The following is an 18,510-nucleotide window of genomic DNA, read 5'->3' on the forward strand; positions in this document are numbered from 1 at the left end:
AAAATTCACAGGGCTTTACGTTTCAAAATTGAAAGTTGAGGTAATTTCCGGTTAAACCAAAAGCGCTGGATAAACGCCATTGCTGTCAATCAAACGGCTCTATTCCCACATAGCTTCCGTCCAAATTTCTGCGTTCTAAGTTTAAAAACAAAAAAGTTTTAAGGGTGAGCCACCTTAAATCACTTGGTGTAGGAATTTCCTGTGTTTGTTTTGATGCACTGAACACTTTCCGAAGGAAGAGAAGAACGAGGGCTTCGATACGAAATGGACGGTACTGCATCGTGATCGAGTCAACTCCACCGTTACTGGAACCCAGATTCTGTTCTTGTATTATCTTACGTTTTATTCCGTTTGTTTCGTAAAAATACAGTAGAAAATTTTTTTCCGACAAAAAACAGGGTTCTTTCCGGTTTTACCCTCCTCAGGCACGTCCGACCATCGTTCCGACACGCGGCATTAAACGGGATAAAACCGGGAACACAACGAGGCAAGACGGGATACAATTCATATTACCCCGTCCCTTGATCCCGGATTTAATATCCCCGAAGGGTGGATCGAGGATCGAAACCCTATAGTGCATTTTTCGAGTGGATTCGAGCGCTGTCAAGGGCGATATTAACTCTCGGAAAGGCGAATTGTTTGAACGTCTGCGCGATATTGTCTCTCGAGATTTCTAACTGGAATTATTATTATTATTATTATTATTATTTTTAGCCGTTTATGCCAATCACGTTCCTGAAATATGTGGATGTTGTTGTTTAATGAAGACGCTCGGCGAGCACCCTTTCTGTTTCTAAAGTCTTGAGCCAACTTAATGCTTCCTTACGCGTTTTGCTTACGTATCTATGGACTTGCGCGAATTAGACTAAGTTGTAAGCCCCACACAACACACTTTTATTGTAAATTTTTACGCTAATTGAAAACACAATGCGGTGGTTGCGTATCGAGTAAACATGGATTTTAGTGCCTCTTCTCCTCTAACAACAACAGCAGATACGAAAATTCACACGTCCATGAGAAAACTACCGTGTCAACAAACGCTTTTACTACCTGCGTCGAATTAGCTTTTAATGCATTCTAAATGGCATTAACAATTAGTGGTAAAATTCCCCAATGCCTTCGAGCTACTAATTAGTAAAAAAAAAAAAAAAAAAAAATTCGTTGTCATTCCTCGTTCAGGCAGCGTTAAGTGACGTGGTTCGCGATGAAAAAAGAAGTGTACAAGCCGAAAGTCATCGTTTGTATTGACAATGTGAGTTTTTCAAACTTCATAAACATAATAAAACACTCTAAAAACTCTGTTGAAACACTTTTCAACAGCCGTACGAACTCGGTAAATAGCAGCGGGATTTATTTAATGTCTAAAGAAGCCCCGTATTAATTGCGGGAAACGCATTAATTTTCACTTTGAGGGCGTCGGAATGTTTGTCTGTTCGCGTTTTCTTTGATCTTCAACTCGTCGTCGTGCCAGCAAAGTGAAGTTATGACAGGGCGACAATTTATAGGCCTGTATATTCGGTAATTAACTGCACCTGGTTATTATTTTCGTACGACCGCGTGTGTGGTCACAGAATTGAGTATAGCGGAACATACACGGGGTGGCCCATCAACTGCTGGGTGAGGGGCCGAAACAAGGTCGGAATTCGAATCGCGCGAAAAATTCACGCTTTCGACTCGCAGCGTGCGGGTTCCTTAAGTTCTGGCAAAATCGGAATTTTTGGCAACTCGAACGGCAAATGGCAGGCAGCCCTTCTCTGGAAACTGCTTCTTCGTCGCTATTTCAGAAGGAAGTCGTCAACCAAACCGAGTACATCCATCAAAAGTGTCTGTTTCAGCACGTGCCCCTAAATTACCGACAATTAAATTAATTATCGGATTTTCCCTAAAGTTGTAACGGGTTAGCGTGCACTAAGCTTTTTTCCTCGAGATAACCGTGAAGGCTCCCCCCACGTCGTGCTGAGAAACTTCTTATATTTAAGAATTATTTTTCTGCAATTTCGCCCAACAGCAAATTCGTGAGATCGGAAATCGAATTTCGAATGCGAGTAACCAGAATTGGCCTAAAGAGAAACTTTGATTTCTGCAACTAAATCGAATCGACGTGAACGAAAACTATGTTACTTTTTTGGGTATCTGAGTAACCCAAACTCACTCAAAGGCATTTTCCGGATTTTCTCTTTCATTGTACCAGCTAATGAACTCCTGCAATTGCGAATCTATCGGAAAATTGCTGTAAATTCCCGATGGGTCTAATCCTTCACGAGTGATTTCTCTCTCATCGCTTGCTCATGATTGATGATTTTTTGATAACTCCGATATTAGTTTTCACTATACGCCTGAAGGTATTTCTTGTCTGTTTGTTTGGCGTCCCATTTCCATGGGTTAAATCGCCCCAACACACGCGTTTAGAGTGCAGAATAATTTATAATTTCCCGCTTCTGATTTAACCGCCGTTGAAACTGGATTGCTTGTATAATTGAAGTGTATACTGGAAACTCTAGGCCTTTGCACATGATGATAATTTCGCAGCAACATTAGTTTCGGAATTGCTTCTCGCCGGCAAATTAACATATCCGGCATTGAGGACCAAAGCGTGTCATCACAACATGTAGCGGGGAGTGCGGATTTAGGGTTTTTGAAAACCTCAAAGGAGTGTCACCTGGCCCCAATTACCGGTTAATATCGGCTTTATAAGCTTATCAACAGGTTGTCCCTTGATTAGATTCTAAATAAAGTTCACACCTGAACTTGCCTGCAATAGCGTGCCTCTAGTTTAGGTAATAAAACTAATAAAAACGTTTTTCGATTTTCCTTGAGAAAATGAAATTTCTTCAAGTATTAAAAGTTTGTAAAACTCATCTCTCCACCTTTGGCGGAGCCTAGACAAGTTGGGGGCCTGAGACAGAAAGCGGAGGAAAACTCGTAATGGCTTTTTTATTAAATCTTAAAAAGGGGATGGCAACCCTTCTCAACTGGCGTCCCCTTATTAAATTGCTTCTAATTGGGAGAAAAAAAAATGGAAAACTTTGGAGGTGTAACGAAGTTTATATTATTAGAGAAAATCGCCGAAGACAAGATCATTCCAGTAGAGACGTAAATTGATTTTCAATAAGCAGTTATTACAACGCGAATCCCAAGGTATCGACGCTGAAACTTTCGAAAGTTGCAATAAGAGAATGCCAGGGAGGAAAAATTCAGGAAAATTTCGTTATTATTATTTTTTTCAATCTAATTTGCTAATATGGATACTATTTTTGATCTGGATAACTCAATACTTAAAATTCTGGCACCTCTGAAATGCTAGTTGATTCGACGGTTCATTTGTGTTGTTTGGCGCAGCTAAAGATCAACAAAGATTAGACCACCATGTTACTGCTCCCCCTTTAAGTTTATTTGCTTTGCCCACTAGTCTAGTTTTTATTTATTTATTTATATATTTTTTTTTTTATTGGGCATTTTACCGTGCGTTTTGGTTCATTAAACGGAGTCAAGGTAAACATAACCTCGTATATATATATATATATATATATATATATATATATATATATATAATTCATCCATCCCCCCCTCCCAAGACAGACATTTTAATATGTCTCGCGCACCGGGAAGCGCCGCATTCCCCAAGGGACTAATTACCCCCCGTTTCTGAGTTGTTAAAGCTCCGCTCCCGACGAGGAGGAGCATTAATACTGAGCCGTCCGCACCTTAATGATTCATTAGGGGTGATTAAGTGGAGTCGATTACTTTTTAGGGCCCGGTTTTTACAAATTAACCCGTCTACCGGAAAAGTAATTTCCCCCGATTTAATCTCGCTTTAATACGAGCAGAATTAATTTAAATGTGGGAGGAAAATTCAAAAGGCGCGCTCATTATGTCGGCGTGTTTAACGGGTCAATGGATTTGCCGGTCTGTGGGGTATTGACAAATCGTTTCTGAAGTTAAATAATGTTTATTGTAATTCCCTCTTTTATGAATCGAAAATATAAATCTTAGAGTAAAAACAAACTTCAAGAACGATCCGCTTGTCTACGAGATTTTAAAGAGATAATCCGATTAAAAGTGATGGAATTTTGACGGAAACTTGGGGAAATCCAATTTAACTTCTGCCAACTTCGGCAACAACTCCCGACAACTTCTTTCCGTCTGAATGGGGAGGTAATGCGATTATACTAACTGCTATTTCGGTAGAAAGTTCGCTGAGCAATTATTCCTTTTTCATTTTGATAAAGACAGCCTACGAAGCTAAAGGTTCACATAATAAGCCAGAAATATCATTTTCTGTTTAATGAACGGGGGAAATTTTTGATTGACGGTTATTTTATTGAGGAATATTAAGACAGAAATTTCCTCGTGGTGTAGACATTTGCAGCGTTTTTGGCCATTGAAGAGTTTCGAGCACTGGCGCTATGTGCTTAAAAATATAGATGCGGAAACTCTCCCAATCCCAAAATACAGTTTCCCAATTGAAATAACACTCATGGTTTTAATATCTTCTACAAAAATGTTAGGACGGGGCCATTGCGTCCCAATGGGAAAAATGGATATATCATCGGGAACAGTGAACGTTGCATGCCGCAGTGCATGACGGCAATGGTGACAAAGTGGTAAAAATTGCAAATTTTAACGAACAAAATATGTTTTTATTTCTCGGTCGATTTGGAAGAGGGTTGAGAGGGATGACAGTATTTTGTATGGTATTGTAATTACATGCTCTCTCTCGTCCTATCTGAGGGAGCGTGTGCGACATCTGAATTTTAAAAACTGGACTACCTTGTCCATCGGACACAAAAATATTTTGTGAATGCACATGTGAAACGGGTCAGTTTCGGCTAGAAACTAGTAAGAATTCTGACGTTCGCGTTTCTGAGGTTTATCCTCAGGATTACTTATCATAGTCTTTTGTTTTTCTCTCGTTTCTTTTGCCAGGCTTCCTAGAAGGGGGTAAATTCAGTAAGAAATTGGTTCATAAAGGTTTTTCGACGTTGCGACATCACATGTCATTACAAGTACAACTTCATACTTTACTCGTACGGTACGGGAACAATCAATCTAATTTAATTTAACGCCCAATGGTCTCCTCCAGAATCTCAACTTGAGACTACCCATGCGCAAACTCCCCCAACCCAAGCTACAATCGCCCAACTGAAATATCACTTATTTCGTCGACATCATCTCATACGAGAATATTAGCAGTACTTTAGACAGGCTTCGGATTATCCCGACTATCCCACATCGAGTGACAGGAGAGAGAGCTAATTTATTTTCTTTTCCTAACACCAGGCAATAAACAATGATGGACATATGGTCAAAAGCGATTGACGTTTCATGGCACGATACACGACAGAGTGGTGGCAATTGTAAATTTCCCCAAGTGACATAAATTTTTACTTTCCCGTCGATTTCGAACGCGAAACGATAGAGGAGGTACAGTGTGTCACAGCCAAACCCTTCGTACACCCTTAAAATCACGCAGTATTGAATAGTCTTTTGCTCGAGGAAGTCTCAACGTTAACTCCGTATTCTTTAATTATTGCTGCTATATTTTTTTCCAATATTTGAAGCTCGTTTGCACAAGGTTTAGAGCAAGTTTTGACCTGAAGCTTACGAAAATGAAGCAATTGAGCGATGATCAAAAGAAACTAATCGTTCAACATTTTCACGAGGAGAAAAGTTTGCGAGAAATATCAAAAACGTTCAAACGAAAGCATTCAGCAATGCAAGGTGTTGTTAATACTTTTAAGAGAGAAAACAAGACAGAACACAAGAAAAGGCTTTCGGATATTAACGAACGATGGATTATCCGAAAAAAGACTAAAAACTCCAAATTAAGTGCTCTCCAATTAGCTGCCGATGTGGCTGCAGAATTAATCATTCAAGTTAGCCCCCAGACTATTCGAAGGGTATTACGTAAACATAATTTTTATGGCCGGATAACTCGGAAGGAGCCCTATGTCAGTGCCATAAATCGCAAGAAACGAATAGTCTGCAGAACGTCATAAAAACAAGAATTTCGACTTTTGGAAAACCGTTCTTTTAACAATGAGAACAAATATAACATCTTGGGAAGCGATGGACGGCAAATGGTATGGCAAAAATCAAATAAAGCACTAGATTCACAAAATATAAGACCCACAGTTAAACATGGCGGAGGTTCGATAATGGTATGGGGACGTATGGCAGCCAATGGAGTGGGCAAATTACATTTCATTGAAGGGACGACGAATAAGTTCGTTTATGTAGACATTTTATAAGAACACATGCGCAGCAGTGCAACAAAGTTGGTCATTTTGGAATGTTTGAAATTTTATGCTGATAACGATCCGAGCACATTCATAGCAAGGGCACGGCTATCGTGTAATTGTCCCAAGGTGTTGTAAACACCCCCGCAATCCCTCGATTTAGATGTTATAGAACATTTAGGGGATGTTCTAGAAAAAAATTTGAAATCGAATTATTTCTAACAAAAATGAAAAAACTGCCCTTCAGGAGGACCGGGATGATATTCATCCCTCTGTCACTGAACTCGTAGTGAAGTCAACGCCACATCGGTTAAAAATGGTAGTGGGGCAAAAGTATAAGGTATAAACAAAATAGTAATTGTTGAATAAAGTATGTTTTTATATATGTAGTACACATGTGCATACGTAGTTACATACTGTGTGCCGGTTTGGCTGTTACTAACATTTAGTTCCTTTTTAATTAAATTAGCATCTGTTTCTGTTGAGCTAGTAATAAATTAGTTCAAAGGGTTGTCCAAATAAAGATCGTTAAGACTGAATCCGATTACAAAGTTTTCGTCCTAAATGTTTAGCATCACTTAAAAAATAACACACTAATCAGAAACTCGATGGTGTCCGGTTTTAGCTGTGACGCATTGTAATTCTTCAAAAAATTGACAAATTTGGTAGTCATAAAATTGCAAGAACTCCATCGTGAAGACTACTTCCAAACACAAACCGGCTTTTTCGCATTTGACACTCCGTAAAAATCCTTTTTTTTTTTTTTCGCAAAATCGCTTGTTTCCCGTACAATTTCAGATATTTGAATAGATTTCTTTGGGAATTTCCCGGTTGCATAGCAACAATCCATCTCATTCTGGAGGCGGAACAATGTATATCTTCGGATATTGCTGCGGTTGAAGGCAATCCGATGAGCTCTTCCGTTGAAATTCGGTCTCTTGGGTGGAAAATTAACTGCCGAACTTTTAATTGGTTTTCTAAGTTTCTTCGATTGCCCCTTATAGTGACTGATAGTTCTTCGAAAGCGTTCACATAAAAAATAATATGTAGTCGCTAAAATTCATCAATAAAACATAAGGTACTTGGACAATCCATTCTCGGCCATGTCGCGGCGTTCGCAGCATCTCAAGTATCTGAAACGAGGCTAAAAAACGAATCAATCGCCCATTACCCCGTACGAGAATGGGACACTCTTCCGACAACTTATTCGAGACAATCATTATCGGAGTGCCAGTCGTGCCTGCGCCGTGGATTTAAGGCGACGGACTTAGACGGAAGCCCTAGGTGGCCCCATTAAGCAGCCCCTCGATGCATTTTTGCTTTTTGCGCGGCACAATTAACAATTAACCATAACCGGCGTTCTCGCGAAGGCATTCCGCCATCTACCGTAGGTTTATTATGCAATTATCATAGTTGCGCAAAGGAAAAAGGAGTAATTAAATAGTTAGGCCGCCGTGAAATTTATGCACCATTTTATTTGCACATTGCCTGAAAAACAAATTTAAAACATCGCCATTCATATTAATTAGTTCGGAACCTCTTTCTCTCGAACGAACGCACCGAAAAGTTCGCTAATTCGTTTCCTGCCCGGCCAGCGAAAACAGAAAACCGGGAGATTAAACTTGTCTTAATAAAAGAGGGCTTAAATAATTCAAAGTTCTATCTCCGGATGCCTGTCTTGGTTCTCGGCCCGAACTTTCCGCAAACTTATTTGAATCGAATTAAAACCACCGCCAGACTATTCGCCTTGTATTTAATTTCCATCTGAGAGCCAGCAAGAAGTTCGAAATCGAATCCCTTTTTGATTTAATTGTTTTGTTCGAAGAAAATCGTGTTTTTGTTCGGTTCAGAAAGGCTTTGTTTATGCTCCTTTTCGGTCCTTCAAACCAGGTTATAAACACTTAAAGCATCCATAAAACGACGTGGTAGCAGCGCCATTTACACCATCATTAGATACCTGAACGAACTTATCAAACGAACATGTAGGCATAGATATATAAAATGAATGTGAACATACTGGCTGGGAAAATTTCCCATATAAACGTCGAATTTTGTCCGTCCCGTATATACTTCAGGATCGAAAACCTTAGGAGTTGAAGCAATCAAATCTCAAAGGAACGAGTGCAATAGCGTTTTAATAGAGAACCATTCCGTGACTTTGAAGATTGTCGATTTCGACTCAGTCAGATCTAAATGCAAATGAATTATGTTGAGCCATCAATCAAACTCGCGGTTTTCTTCATTTTCCTATTATACCTCAAACAGTGTTCCTTTGCTTTGCGTATTCGCGAGTAAGTAATGGAACTAAATGGAAATAATTTGCCGGTTTATTGCGCCAATGAAATGCACTTAATTCGCTCGAAACTTCCTTTTTATGGATGTTTTAAGACCGGTTCTTCAATGTCCTGCTAAATTGTAAGTGAACTAATTTACAATCAAGGGTAAACTGTCTGTTCGTTGCGGAGGTGTGTCAGACAGATATCTTTACTTCAACTGTTGGTTAAGCTTGAACTTCAGTTAAAAAAAAAAAAACAAAAAAAAAACAACGCTTCATCTGCCAGTTAATATTGTGAACTGACGGCTATCGTTCACAAACTGGACATTGAAGACCCGGTTGTTACGCGAAGCAGTTACAGCTACCTAAATTGTGAGACTATTAAGGAAATATGCCGACGACATTTTCTTGATTGCAACTGATTTTTAAGGGATGATTTTAATGGATTTTTCTTTCGTTTTAGGGCTCCGATGCCAGTTCGGTAATCTTCCCTTCAGTGCCGTCGGCTCGCAAACACGAATTCCCGGGCGCCCTGCCGCCAAGCCTGCCCCAGGGGCTACCCCATGGCCCGGGCAGTAGCCCGGTACCGGCGCCCACGCCGCCCAACTTGCCGGCGCCGTCCCCGGCCCCCGCCCAGCAGCCGCCCCACTATCTGCCGCAAGCTATACCGTCTGCCGCGGTAGCACCCGCGGTGGGGGAGAGTGCCTCGTTGGGTGCTGCTGCCCAACCGATGGTTGGGGCGGCTCAGCCGCAGGCCCTTTCTATTAAACCGGAAGCAGCGCAGATGGGCGCCAAAATTCCGCCTGTACCTGGACAAGGTGAGCTTTTAAATTCTTGTTTTTGTTTAAATAACTGGAGGTGGTAAAGATAAGATCATTGGGAGAGTGGAACGTCTCATGAGATTGACGTCAAAATGTCAACGTAGTCCATCCATGGGTAACGTCAGTGAACACTTGTCATTTTGACGTTGTTTGCTGAGAGTGTCCCCCTCCCTTCAAACGTAAGAATTTGCTCAAGGTGCTAAATTCCGTCTTCCGAAAGAGAATACTTGCGAGAATATTGTCATAGTACCTGTCAAAATTAACTCTACTTTTCACCATGTCAATGTCCTTTCGACGCTATGCTTGGGGAACGTCAGAAAGAGTTCGATTACATTTATCATGAACACGACCACAATATAAAGAATGTTGTTATGTCGATTGATGGCAACTGCTGGACATTGGTCGCGTTCGGGGAACAACAAGCGCTGCAGAGCTTTCGAGAGACCTAATCAATTTGAAATTAAGAAACATTTTGATTACATAGTGGGTTTCGAAGTTGGCCGAACAACACGGCATATCTTGTGTCGAACCTTGACCATTCCAGACAGTGGCCACATCTTATGAAAGTAGATGGTCAAAATAAGAAAAAATAGATCCATATTGATTAGGAATTGAGTGGGAGTGCCTCATACGAGACTGAAAAATAGTTTTCCAAATTTCAACGAAATTAGTTTGTACTATACAGGCCGTTTCCAAAAAAGAATAAATGAAAAAAATACAGAGTGTCTCAGTTATTTGTGAACGAGTTGTGATGAACTGAAAATCAAACAAAATAGTATTTTTCAGACTGTTGAGAAAGGTCAAAGTTAATATTTTGTAAGTCCACTTTTTTATATTTTTTAGCAGTGAGAAGGGCCGAAATAAAGCCGCCCTTAACTATTAGAACTATGTAATTTTTCTTCACAATTTTCTGTGAGCAATTATGTATGTGTCTAGTTCGTTGGCCCGCTCGTTCACCGGACCTTTCTCTGCTAGATTTTTGGCTACGAGGCTGCCTTCAAGATAAAGTTTATGTTTCCCAGCCAGAAAATGTCGATATTTTAAGGCAAATAATTATAAATGCTTGGCAGGAAATTGCACCAAATGCTATCATAAATGCTATGCATGGTGTAATCAGAAGGTGTCATTGATGTGCACAACATGGTGGCAGTCAACTCGAGCAATTTGTTTAGAAATATTATTTTGTGTAAACTAGGGATCAATACGTCGTTAAATGCAGAAGAAAAATACTGTTTGTCACATTCAAGCCAATGTATCAGTATTCATAGAAATAAATGTAAAAAAATGGAGATCTATTCGAAGTTCTGAAGTTGATACTTAAAGCAGAAGATTTTAATTTAAAAAAAAAAACAACTTTGATGTTACCTAGTAGTGAAAAATATTATTTTATTTCGTTTTTAGTTCGTCAAAATCCGTTCCTAAACAACTGAGATATAGCTTCGCCAATTTTTTTTCTTGGGACTCCCTGTATGCACGACATTAATTTCTCGGGCGTTTGGCAGTTCATGGCGATGTTTCACTCAATACCGTTACGTTAAGAATGTCGTATAATGAATAGATATCATATTCCAGCCTCGAAAATAACGAAATCTGCGAATTGTTTGGAGTTAAGTTGATGTTTTTCAGTGACAAATGAGCAGTGCGCTCTTGCCACCTTGGCCAAAATAGCATAACGAACGGAATGTAACAAAATAGAGGTCGTTCGGAGTTTTCGTAAAATAGAAATCGTTGGTTCGTTCTATTTTAAATTTAGACGTTTGCATTTAAAAATATTGGAACAGATACGCGGGGTGGTTAATTAAAATATGCTACCTTGAATATTCGTTTCCCTCTATAAAATTTGGTGAGATGTAGAAATTTTATACTGTTTCCTACATCTCACTGAAACTTTGTTAGCACCTGTCAAACCAATTTCGAGCCGTATAGAGAATTTGTTCCCAAGTGTTTGCATTCTCATTTTCCATTGGTCAAACAAGTTTAATTAAGCACCCTCCGAAGCACTATATTCCAATTTTCCCTACCATAATTCCCCTGATTATTTAGTCGGACTACCCCACACAATCTATTAGATAGTTTACAAATGAAACTTCAACGAGGCCCCAATAACAACGCCCAGATAAACCGCAACGAGAACTGACACAAGCCACAACGGGCATCTCATTTCGCTTGTTTATCTCCGCAACCCACACTCGGATCAGTAATAAGTTTTCGAATATGGGCGCAGTGGTCGTTTACATTGATTTATCAGGTCAATAAAACGCCATTATGTATTCATATGTTATACGACTGGCAGCGATTGCCCTCTTTGTTGTACCCGGAATATCGTTCACCGTATTGTTTTTCTATCGTTCGATCTCCCGTTTGCTTTTATTCGGAAAAAGGTCGTCATGTTGCGTAATGGAAGCTATAATATTATTATAGTAATGGATGAAATGGCTGATTTTACTTAGCAAGGAATACAATGTAAACAGCTCATACGAGTCGCTTTTTAATCGCATAAAATAAACGGACTCGATACAAGTTATTTATCCGGGCAATTAAAACGATGAAAACATGCAATTAAAGTATTGAAAGTCGTTTCGTAATAACCGTAATTTACGGGCAACTGTGTAATGAGAATTTTTTCGTCAGACCTCGTGCAGGTAATTTTATGTCTACACTCATAATTGATGCTCATTTTCCTTTCCTCGCATTACATTACACGGAAATATGCATATATTACTTAACGTTGTTGCTTCACAGATAAACCACCTCCAACCCAGTTGTCATGCGCACCTCCGACTGTCGTGGCCCCGCAACAACCACCACCGTCTTCAATGCCGCCCACGACGGCCCCGGTGCCACCTCCAGTGGCAGCTCCTGCCGCCCACCACCATCCGACGGCAGGTTTAGATCCTGCGGCACATGCGCACGGAAGAATGGATAGTCCTGCCGTCGCGACGTCTGCAAACGCCGCTGTGGCTCCTAGTCCTGGGCAGTACCACCACTCGTATCAAGTATGTGGAAAAAATATGATTAAAAAAAAATACAATAGAGCCCATTTTCAGCCCTTGTATACTCCGTACGCTTACACTTCCACGCCCGCCTATCCGGGTGCCGTCCCCTACCCCACTCCTCCCTCGTCAACGTCGGTGGCTAGTGCTTTGCCTGCTCAGCCGACACCCCCTAGTGTGACTCAGGCGCAACCGTTGGCAGCTGCCAATCATTCGGCGACAGTGCTGCCTGCTCTTGTTGGCAACCAGCAACCTCCAAGTTCTAATGCCTTGCAACAGCACTTGCCCCTAGAGCATCAGCCGCCCTCGAAACGACCCGCTACCCCTAAAGTCGTAATGAGCCCGAGGGGGGCAGAAGGTCCCACTAGGGAGCGAGAGAGTTATAGGTGGGTTATTTTGGTGTTCAAGGCGTTTAGGTCGTTTTGTCTCAGCACCCTTAGCCGTAATTATCGATCATTTAGCTACTTTATCGGATGCCCGGTCTATCTGCAGATGATCTGTAAATACAGCTGAAGCCAGACTAAAAAAGGGATTTTAGTCAGTTGGTGCGATTTATGTAAATTTGTTCTTAATTGTAGTAGCGTGACGTCATTAAGCAAAAGCAGCGTCAGGACGTCGACGCCGGTACAAAGCCACACGACGCCGCCGGCCACAGCCGTTTCTTCTAGTCTTACGGCCGCGCCCACGGTGGCGCAGCCAACGCTGGCAAAACCGTGGGCCACGACCCCAACCACAGTGGCGCCAGCCGTCCCCTTAACGAGGCTGAGGTACCTTGCTTTACTTACTTTCGAATCGCCCTTCCTTAATTGTTTATAATTAGCAGCCCTGCTCCCCCTCGACCTGCACCAAGCCACCATAGTGGAGCTTACTCATCCCCCGGTGCTCCACCACTGTTCGCGCCTCCGCCTTTGGCGCCACCCCCAGTGTCAACTGCTAGTCCTCTGGCATCAGCCGCGCCCACTGCCACCAACCCCAACCCTTTCTCTGCAGAAAATTTGTTTCAGACGAGTAAGTCCCTAGTGCAAAGCTCCGTTTTTTTTTAATGCTTTTTAGAGCATTTACTAACAATTTCTTTCGCAATGTTTCCTAAGAGAAACATTCCTTTCCAGATCAGGCCGATATGCTGCGCAGAGAATTGGACAGTCGCTTCTTAGCGTCGCAGGATAGAGCGTTGGCTCCGCCGCCGTATCTGCGCACTGAGATGCACCAACATCAGCACCATCATACGCATGTGCATCAACACACGACATCGCTATTGCCGCCTCCTGGAGCGTCTGCCCTCTATTCTCCACAGTTGGTAAGTTGACGGGAAACGAATAATTTTGTATAGTAAATAATAGGGAAATATACCTGCAGGATATATGGCTTCAGAGCCCCCAAAGCATTTTAAAATGAGATTTGACCGGTCCCGAAAGCCTTCCCACTCTGATTTATTATGAAAATTTACAAATATTTCCTAATTTGAGAAATATAAATAATAGTTTTTTAATGGAATTGGTATTCAACCGAAAGGAACGTGTCATTGTAGTTCATCATTTGTTATTATCATCTTTTTAAGTTCATTTTGAGCCGAGTCTATTTCTCCAAAAATAATCTGAATGCAAAGTCAATTTAGAAAGCAGTTTAGAACCAAAAAATCTAATACCAAATGCTGATTTTATGTTGTATCAAGCCATGCTTCTCCCCAATTGAAGTAGAGTATTATCTTCTAATTAAATAACCACTATTTTAATCTAATTGTATTTGATCTTGTAAAGTTGCTAGGCAAATTTGCGTGTAAATATAATTATTTTTTACGAGATTTTTCTTTAAATTCAGCCTCTATCACCCATGGACAGGCTGGCTAGACGAGCGCAGAGCAGTGTAAGTATAAAACTTTGAAAATAGTAACTAAAACTATCCCCGTTTGCAACATTTTCATAGAGGAAACACGGCATTTTTGCTAGCAAATTTGCAAGTGTATAAATAGTTACTGAGGATTTAGTTTTCCCGAACTTTCAGAATTATTTGCTTCATTCTTAAAAATGAAAGTCAATTTCTTATATTTAAATTTGAAAACTTCGATCTCAGTTTTATGGGCGCCCGAAAATTGTAAAAATTAATTTTGAAAATCATAGTAAATGTTGAAAATATTATTTTGCCCAAAATTTCTTTTGTTCACATTTTAACAAACAAAACCAACGCTAATATCATACATTTTCTCAGTTCCTTCCTTATGTTTTTTCTTTTACAGTTTAAAGATATTCCCAAATTGGGTGGCGTAGATTCCCCGTTTTACCGTCAAGGTTTAGGAGTGCCAGGATATCCCGGATATAGTCCAGGATTAATCGGACATCCAGGGTTAACGAGTGGACCTACTCCTTTCGTGCCCCCGACCCATCTACCCACCTTTCAGCCTAAGGTAAGTGTGTTTGTTAAAGGTGGAGGGTAATACGGCATGACATGTTGCGATCATCTTAATAGCTCGTTTGTTCTCATATTATGTTTTAAGCCACTGTATAACAGGGTGGATACGTGGAATATGTAGGAGAATAATGAAGAGCTCGAAAATCTCGTAGAGGACAAAAACTACGTCGTTTTGTTTTTTGACGTTTCAGCTTGCATAAAATATATATTTATTTTTATACTGACGAGCAACAGAAAATAGGTACACCCTGTCACTATTTCACATAAAAATTTCAAATCGGACCGCTTAAAGAAGGCAACGTAACAGTTACGTTTCTACCAGTTTCATCAGAAGTAATTCTAAATTTTGATCTCTAAGGGTATAAATGATGTGCCTGCTTAATTATCGTTGAAAAACTGCAGAGATATACAAAAAGTAACTGTTATCAATCTGTAAACTGTGCCCTTAAAGTTAATAGGTATTCCAAATTTGAAGGATCAATATAGTTATTAATTCTAGAAGTGGTCTAGAAGTAAACCTCAACAATCTCTATTTCGGTATCGAACCATTTGTGGACCCATCTTTAGATGACTTGTTAAAAAATATTTATTGATAGCCACCTTGTGTGTGAAACAATGTTTTCTTGTAGGTAATTACCCAAATCGAATCTCAGATAGAAAATTGAAATCTAAAAACATTGTCATCTGCAAAACGAGTTAGTACCTCAATACCATTATTTTTTCCTGACCACATGATGTGTACTTAGAAGCCCTGTCGTTTTCATATACACGGTGTCCTCATAACACAGGTTTTTACGAAATTCTGTCGCCAAAGTGAAAATCAAAAAAAGGAAAAAAATTAATTACCTCGTTTGTTATGCTACAATGTGAATAATATGTGGCATCAAGGAGTTTTTAGGGGCGAAAAATCAGGATACGTTTACGTTTTGGATGTACATTGTAGAGGGCGCTTTTAGCATTAAGTGAGTTGACTTTAAAGGGGCATAACTGTTTTATCGCCCGCCATAAAATTTATTTATGACTAAATTTATGTTTTCCTACGTGTTTTATTTTAAAAAAAGGTGTATTAATATAAGTCTCTATGGGTATTCCTTCTTGAGATATTTGATGGGTAAAGTTCGCTGTAGGTCTTAAAAAATAACCTTAAAGTACATATTTATTCGTACAGTACAACAATATAAATAGTAAATAGTCAATTAAAAGCATGAATGGTTCACAAAGGCCTTTTTGCATGCAAGAAGGCAAAAGTACAATTTTTCGCGGGAAAATTGATGGTCTCGATTTTCTAAGATTTCTAGGGCGCGAAGGAGATTCACTTAATTGACAGTATGTGCCAAAAGGGGCTACAATAAAGGAACCTGCCGGCAAAGACCCAAAAATGATCTGACACGGTCATACGCGGAAAATCATTGTGTAGCGCGAGGTTTAAGCTGCAATAAATAGAGAAGGGTCTCCGAAAACGAACTAATCTATCAGCTGATTTTTAACCGAGCGGATTAACTGGTTCTAATTGAATATCAATTCGATTGATGAAAAACCAGCTGATAGGCATCAATACCACTTAGCTTACCGTTTCCGGAAAGAGCTATTGTCCTTAAGCTAATGAATCATGGCTTTGATGAGTCATCACATTCAACTTCCAGTTCCATTCCTCGCCTTCGCATCTGTTATCTCTTTCGAAAACTCAAAAAACTTTTCAGGCGACGTCGCTTTAAATCTAGTAAGGACTTGAAAAATACTATGTAGCTATGTAGTCGTCTTTTGCATAATTACCAAAATGCGGTTTTTTTAAGGCTTGTTACCACATTAATTCAACAACGTTTGAGTAAGTATGATAGGTGATAGTGGTTCTTACGTTGCAAAATAAAATGTTCGTTTTCTGACTAGCTCGTTCAGTAGAATTCGGATCTATGCCACATGAACTGAAAAACTATGATATATTTATGTTCGATTTGGGTATTGCCTTTGAATAGTGTTTCGTCAAATGTTGCTGCATGTTTCTGACTCGTTGGTTCATTGTTACTGTGCGTTTAATGCTTGCTTCCCGCCCTAATTCGCTTTTTCTCTGTTTTCACAGTCGCTGACAGCTCAAGATCCCACAAAGCCCAAACTAATGGTATGTAAAGTTTATTTACACTAATGATAATAACAGCCGCAAATTGTCTTGTGTGCCTAGTGTATGAATTTGTGTAAACGTCTAAGGTAAGGCTAATCAAGTTATTAATTTAATGCGGGAAAAAATCGAACGTGGTTTTGGAAATAGAATAGCCATAGGAGTTACTAATACTAAACGAGACACATACATATGGAGCAGCCAAATGGAATCAATTCAATATCTGCATATTTCGACATATGCGAAAAAATACCGAAACATGGCAATTCTAGATTTTGCAATTGCATGCTGCAACGTAAAAATTTCATCCCTAAATTGAACCCCAGTTGCGTGACAGTTGCAACCCCCACATTTTTAAATTGAAACTATGGGTTTGTGATACCTCATTTCAAAGGCCTTTCCATTCCCTATTCAAAATCGTTATGGTGTTAAACTTCATTGCAAAAAATAATGGGAGAAAATGAATTCGTGAAATTGACGCAATTGTATATAACAATAGAAACTTAGTAACCAGTACCATTTCGTTATCGAAAATGTGGCAAAATAACAAAACAAATCAATCTTAATCTACTATGAGATGTTCAAAATGCATGCCGTGAACCTCTTAAGCTCTAATATTAAAATTAAACAAACAATACCACGAGAACACAAAAAACATTTCATTAGTTGAGTTTTTTTTTTGTTTTGTCTAGTATCTGTTGACCATTTTCTATAGTATTTACTTATTTAACGTTCATTAATGTGCAATTAGTAAAATTGAAAAGCAGCTTCGTGGACGTGGGCATGTACGGCAGATAAAAAAAGAACCTTCAAATGCAGTAAATGACGATACCAAATTAGGTGCAATGCTTGATTTTGTAGAAAATACACATAACTCTAGTCGACAGACATCTTTAGAACTCAAAGACATACCTTAGTTCTTCGCGTATTCAAAGAAAGTGGAGTGCTTCCCTATAACGTGATATCACACGAAGAAGTACCATGTAGGCTATTTTGACAGAAGGACGTGTTTGTGTAAACGAATGATGCAAAGGTCAAATAACGATGTTATTCAACAAGAAAACGTTGCTATCTGGTCTGAAGACCATCCTCACTGAATGAGGGAATTACAAACACATAAAACTCCGTAAAGGTTGGTCAACGTAGGGGCAGGGATAATTGAAGACCGTATCATCGCTCCTTTTTTCGTTGATGCACCTTGAACTCGACTGGGAATAACTATTTAGTACTGCTCCAAATAACGTTGTGCCGACTTTGGCAAACTTATATCCTGCTGAAGCGAACCCACGAGTTCTAGCAAATGTAATATGATACAACAGGATAGGGCGTCACCACATCGTCTTGCAAATGTCCAGCAGTTCATCGACTTAGGTTTTAAATCGGTGGGTACAGGGGCGAGGATCGCTGGAATCGCCACCGCGACCACCCGATATTAGTCCGTTGGATTTTTTTCGTATGAAGACATGTGAAGAGCACGGCGTACAAAACCAAACCACGCGATCTAGCTGACTTAAAAAGAAGAATAACACACGCGTGCGGATCGATTACGATTCATATGTCGATTGACGTTCGAAGACGTTTTTATTTACGAACAGGATGCAGCCCAGAAGTTCGAGACGTGCATTTTGGGCAAATCTCATAGTATTACATCGATGTGTTTTGC

General features: G+C 39.9%; 1 protein-coding gene across 8 annotated transcripts in view; it reads left to right on the plus strand.

Annotated features, from left to right (window-relative positions):
- Positions 1 to 18,510, plus strand: part of LOC136347449 (autism susceptibility gene 2 protein homolog) — a 101,450-nt gene that overhangs the window by 76,490 nt on the left and 6,450 nt on the right. For 2 of the 8 annotated variants that reach the window (XM_066297462.1, XM_066297466.1), the window contains exons 6-14: positions 8,978 to 9,332; positions 12,078 to 12,331; positions 12,383 to 12,714; positions 12,907 to 13,095; positions 13,149 to 13,336; positions 13,438 to 13,625; positions 14,147 to 14,191; positions 14,562 to 14,729; positions 16,812 to 16,850. In XM_066297462.1, coding sequence (XP_066153559.1) covers positions 8,978 to 9,332; positions 12,078 to 12,331; positions 12,383 to 12,714; positions 12,907 to 13,095; positions 13,149 to 13,336; positions 13,438 to 13,625; positions 14,147 to 14,191; positions 14,562 to 14,729; positions 16,812 to 16,850 — 1,758 coding nt within the window. Of the gene's footprint in view, positions 1 to 8,977; positions 9,333 to 12,077; positions 12,332 to 12,382; positions 12,715 to 12,906; positions 13,096 to 13,148; positions 13,337 to 13,419; positions 13,626 to 14,146; positions 14,192 to 14,561; positions 14,730 to 16,811; positions 16,851 to 18,510 lie in introns of all 8 variants that reach the window. The other 6 variants (XM_066297461.1, XM_066297465.1, XM_066297460.1 and 3 more) reach the window with 5 other exon arrangements.

Source organism: Euwallacea fornicatus, chromosome 28, assembly GCF_040115645.1.
Source record: "Euwallacea fornicatus isolate EFF26 chromosome 28, ASM4011564v1, whole genome shotgun sequence".
Lineage (NCBI taxonomy): Eukaryota > Metazoa > Arthropoda > Insecta > Coleoptera > Curculionidae > Euwallacea > Euwallacea fornicatus.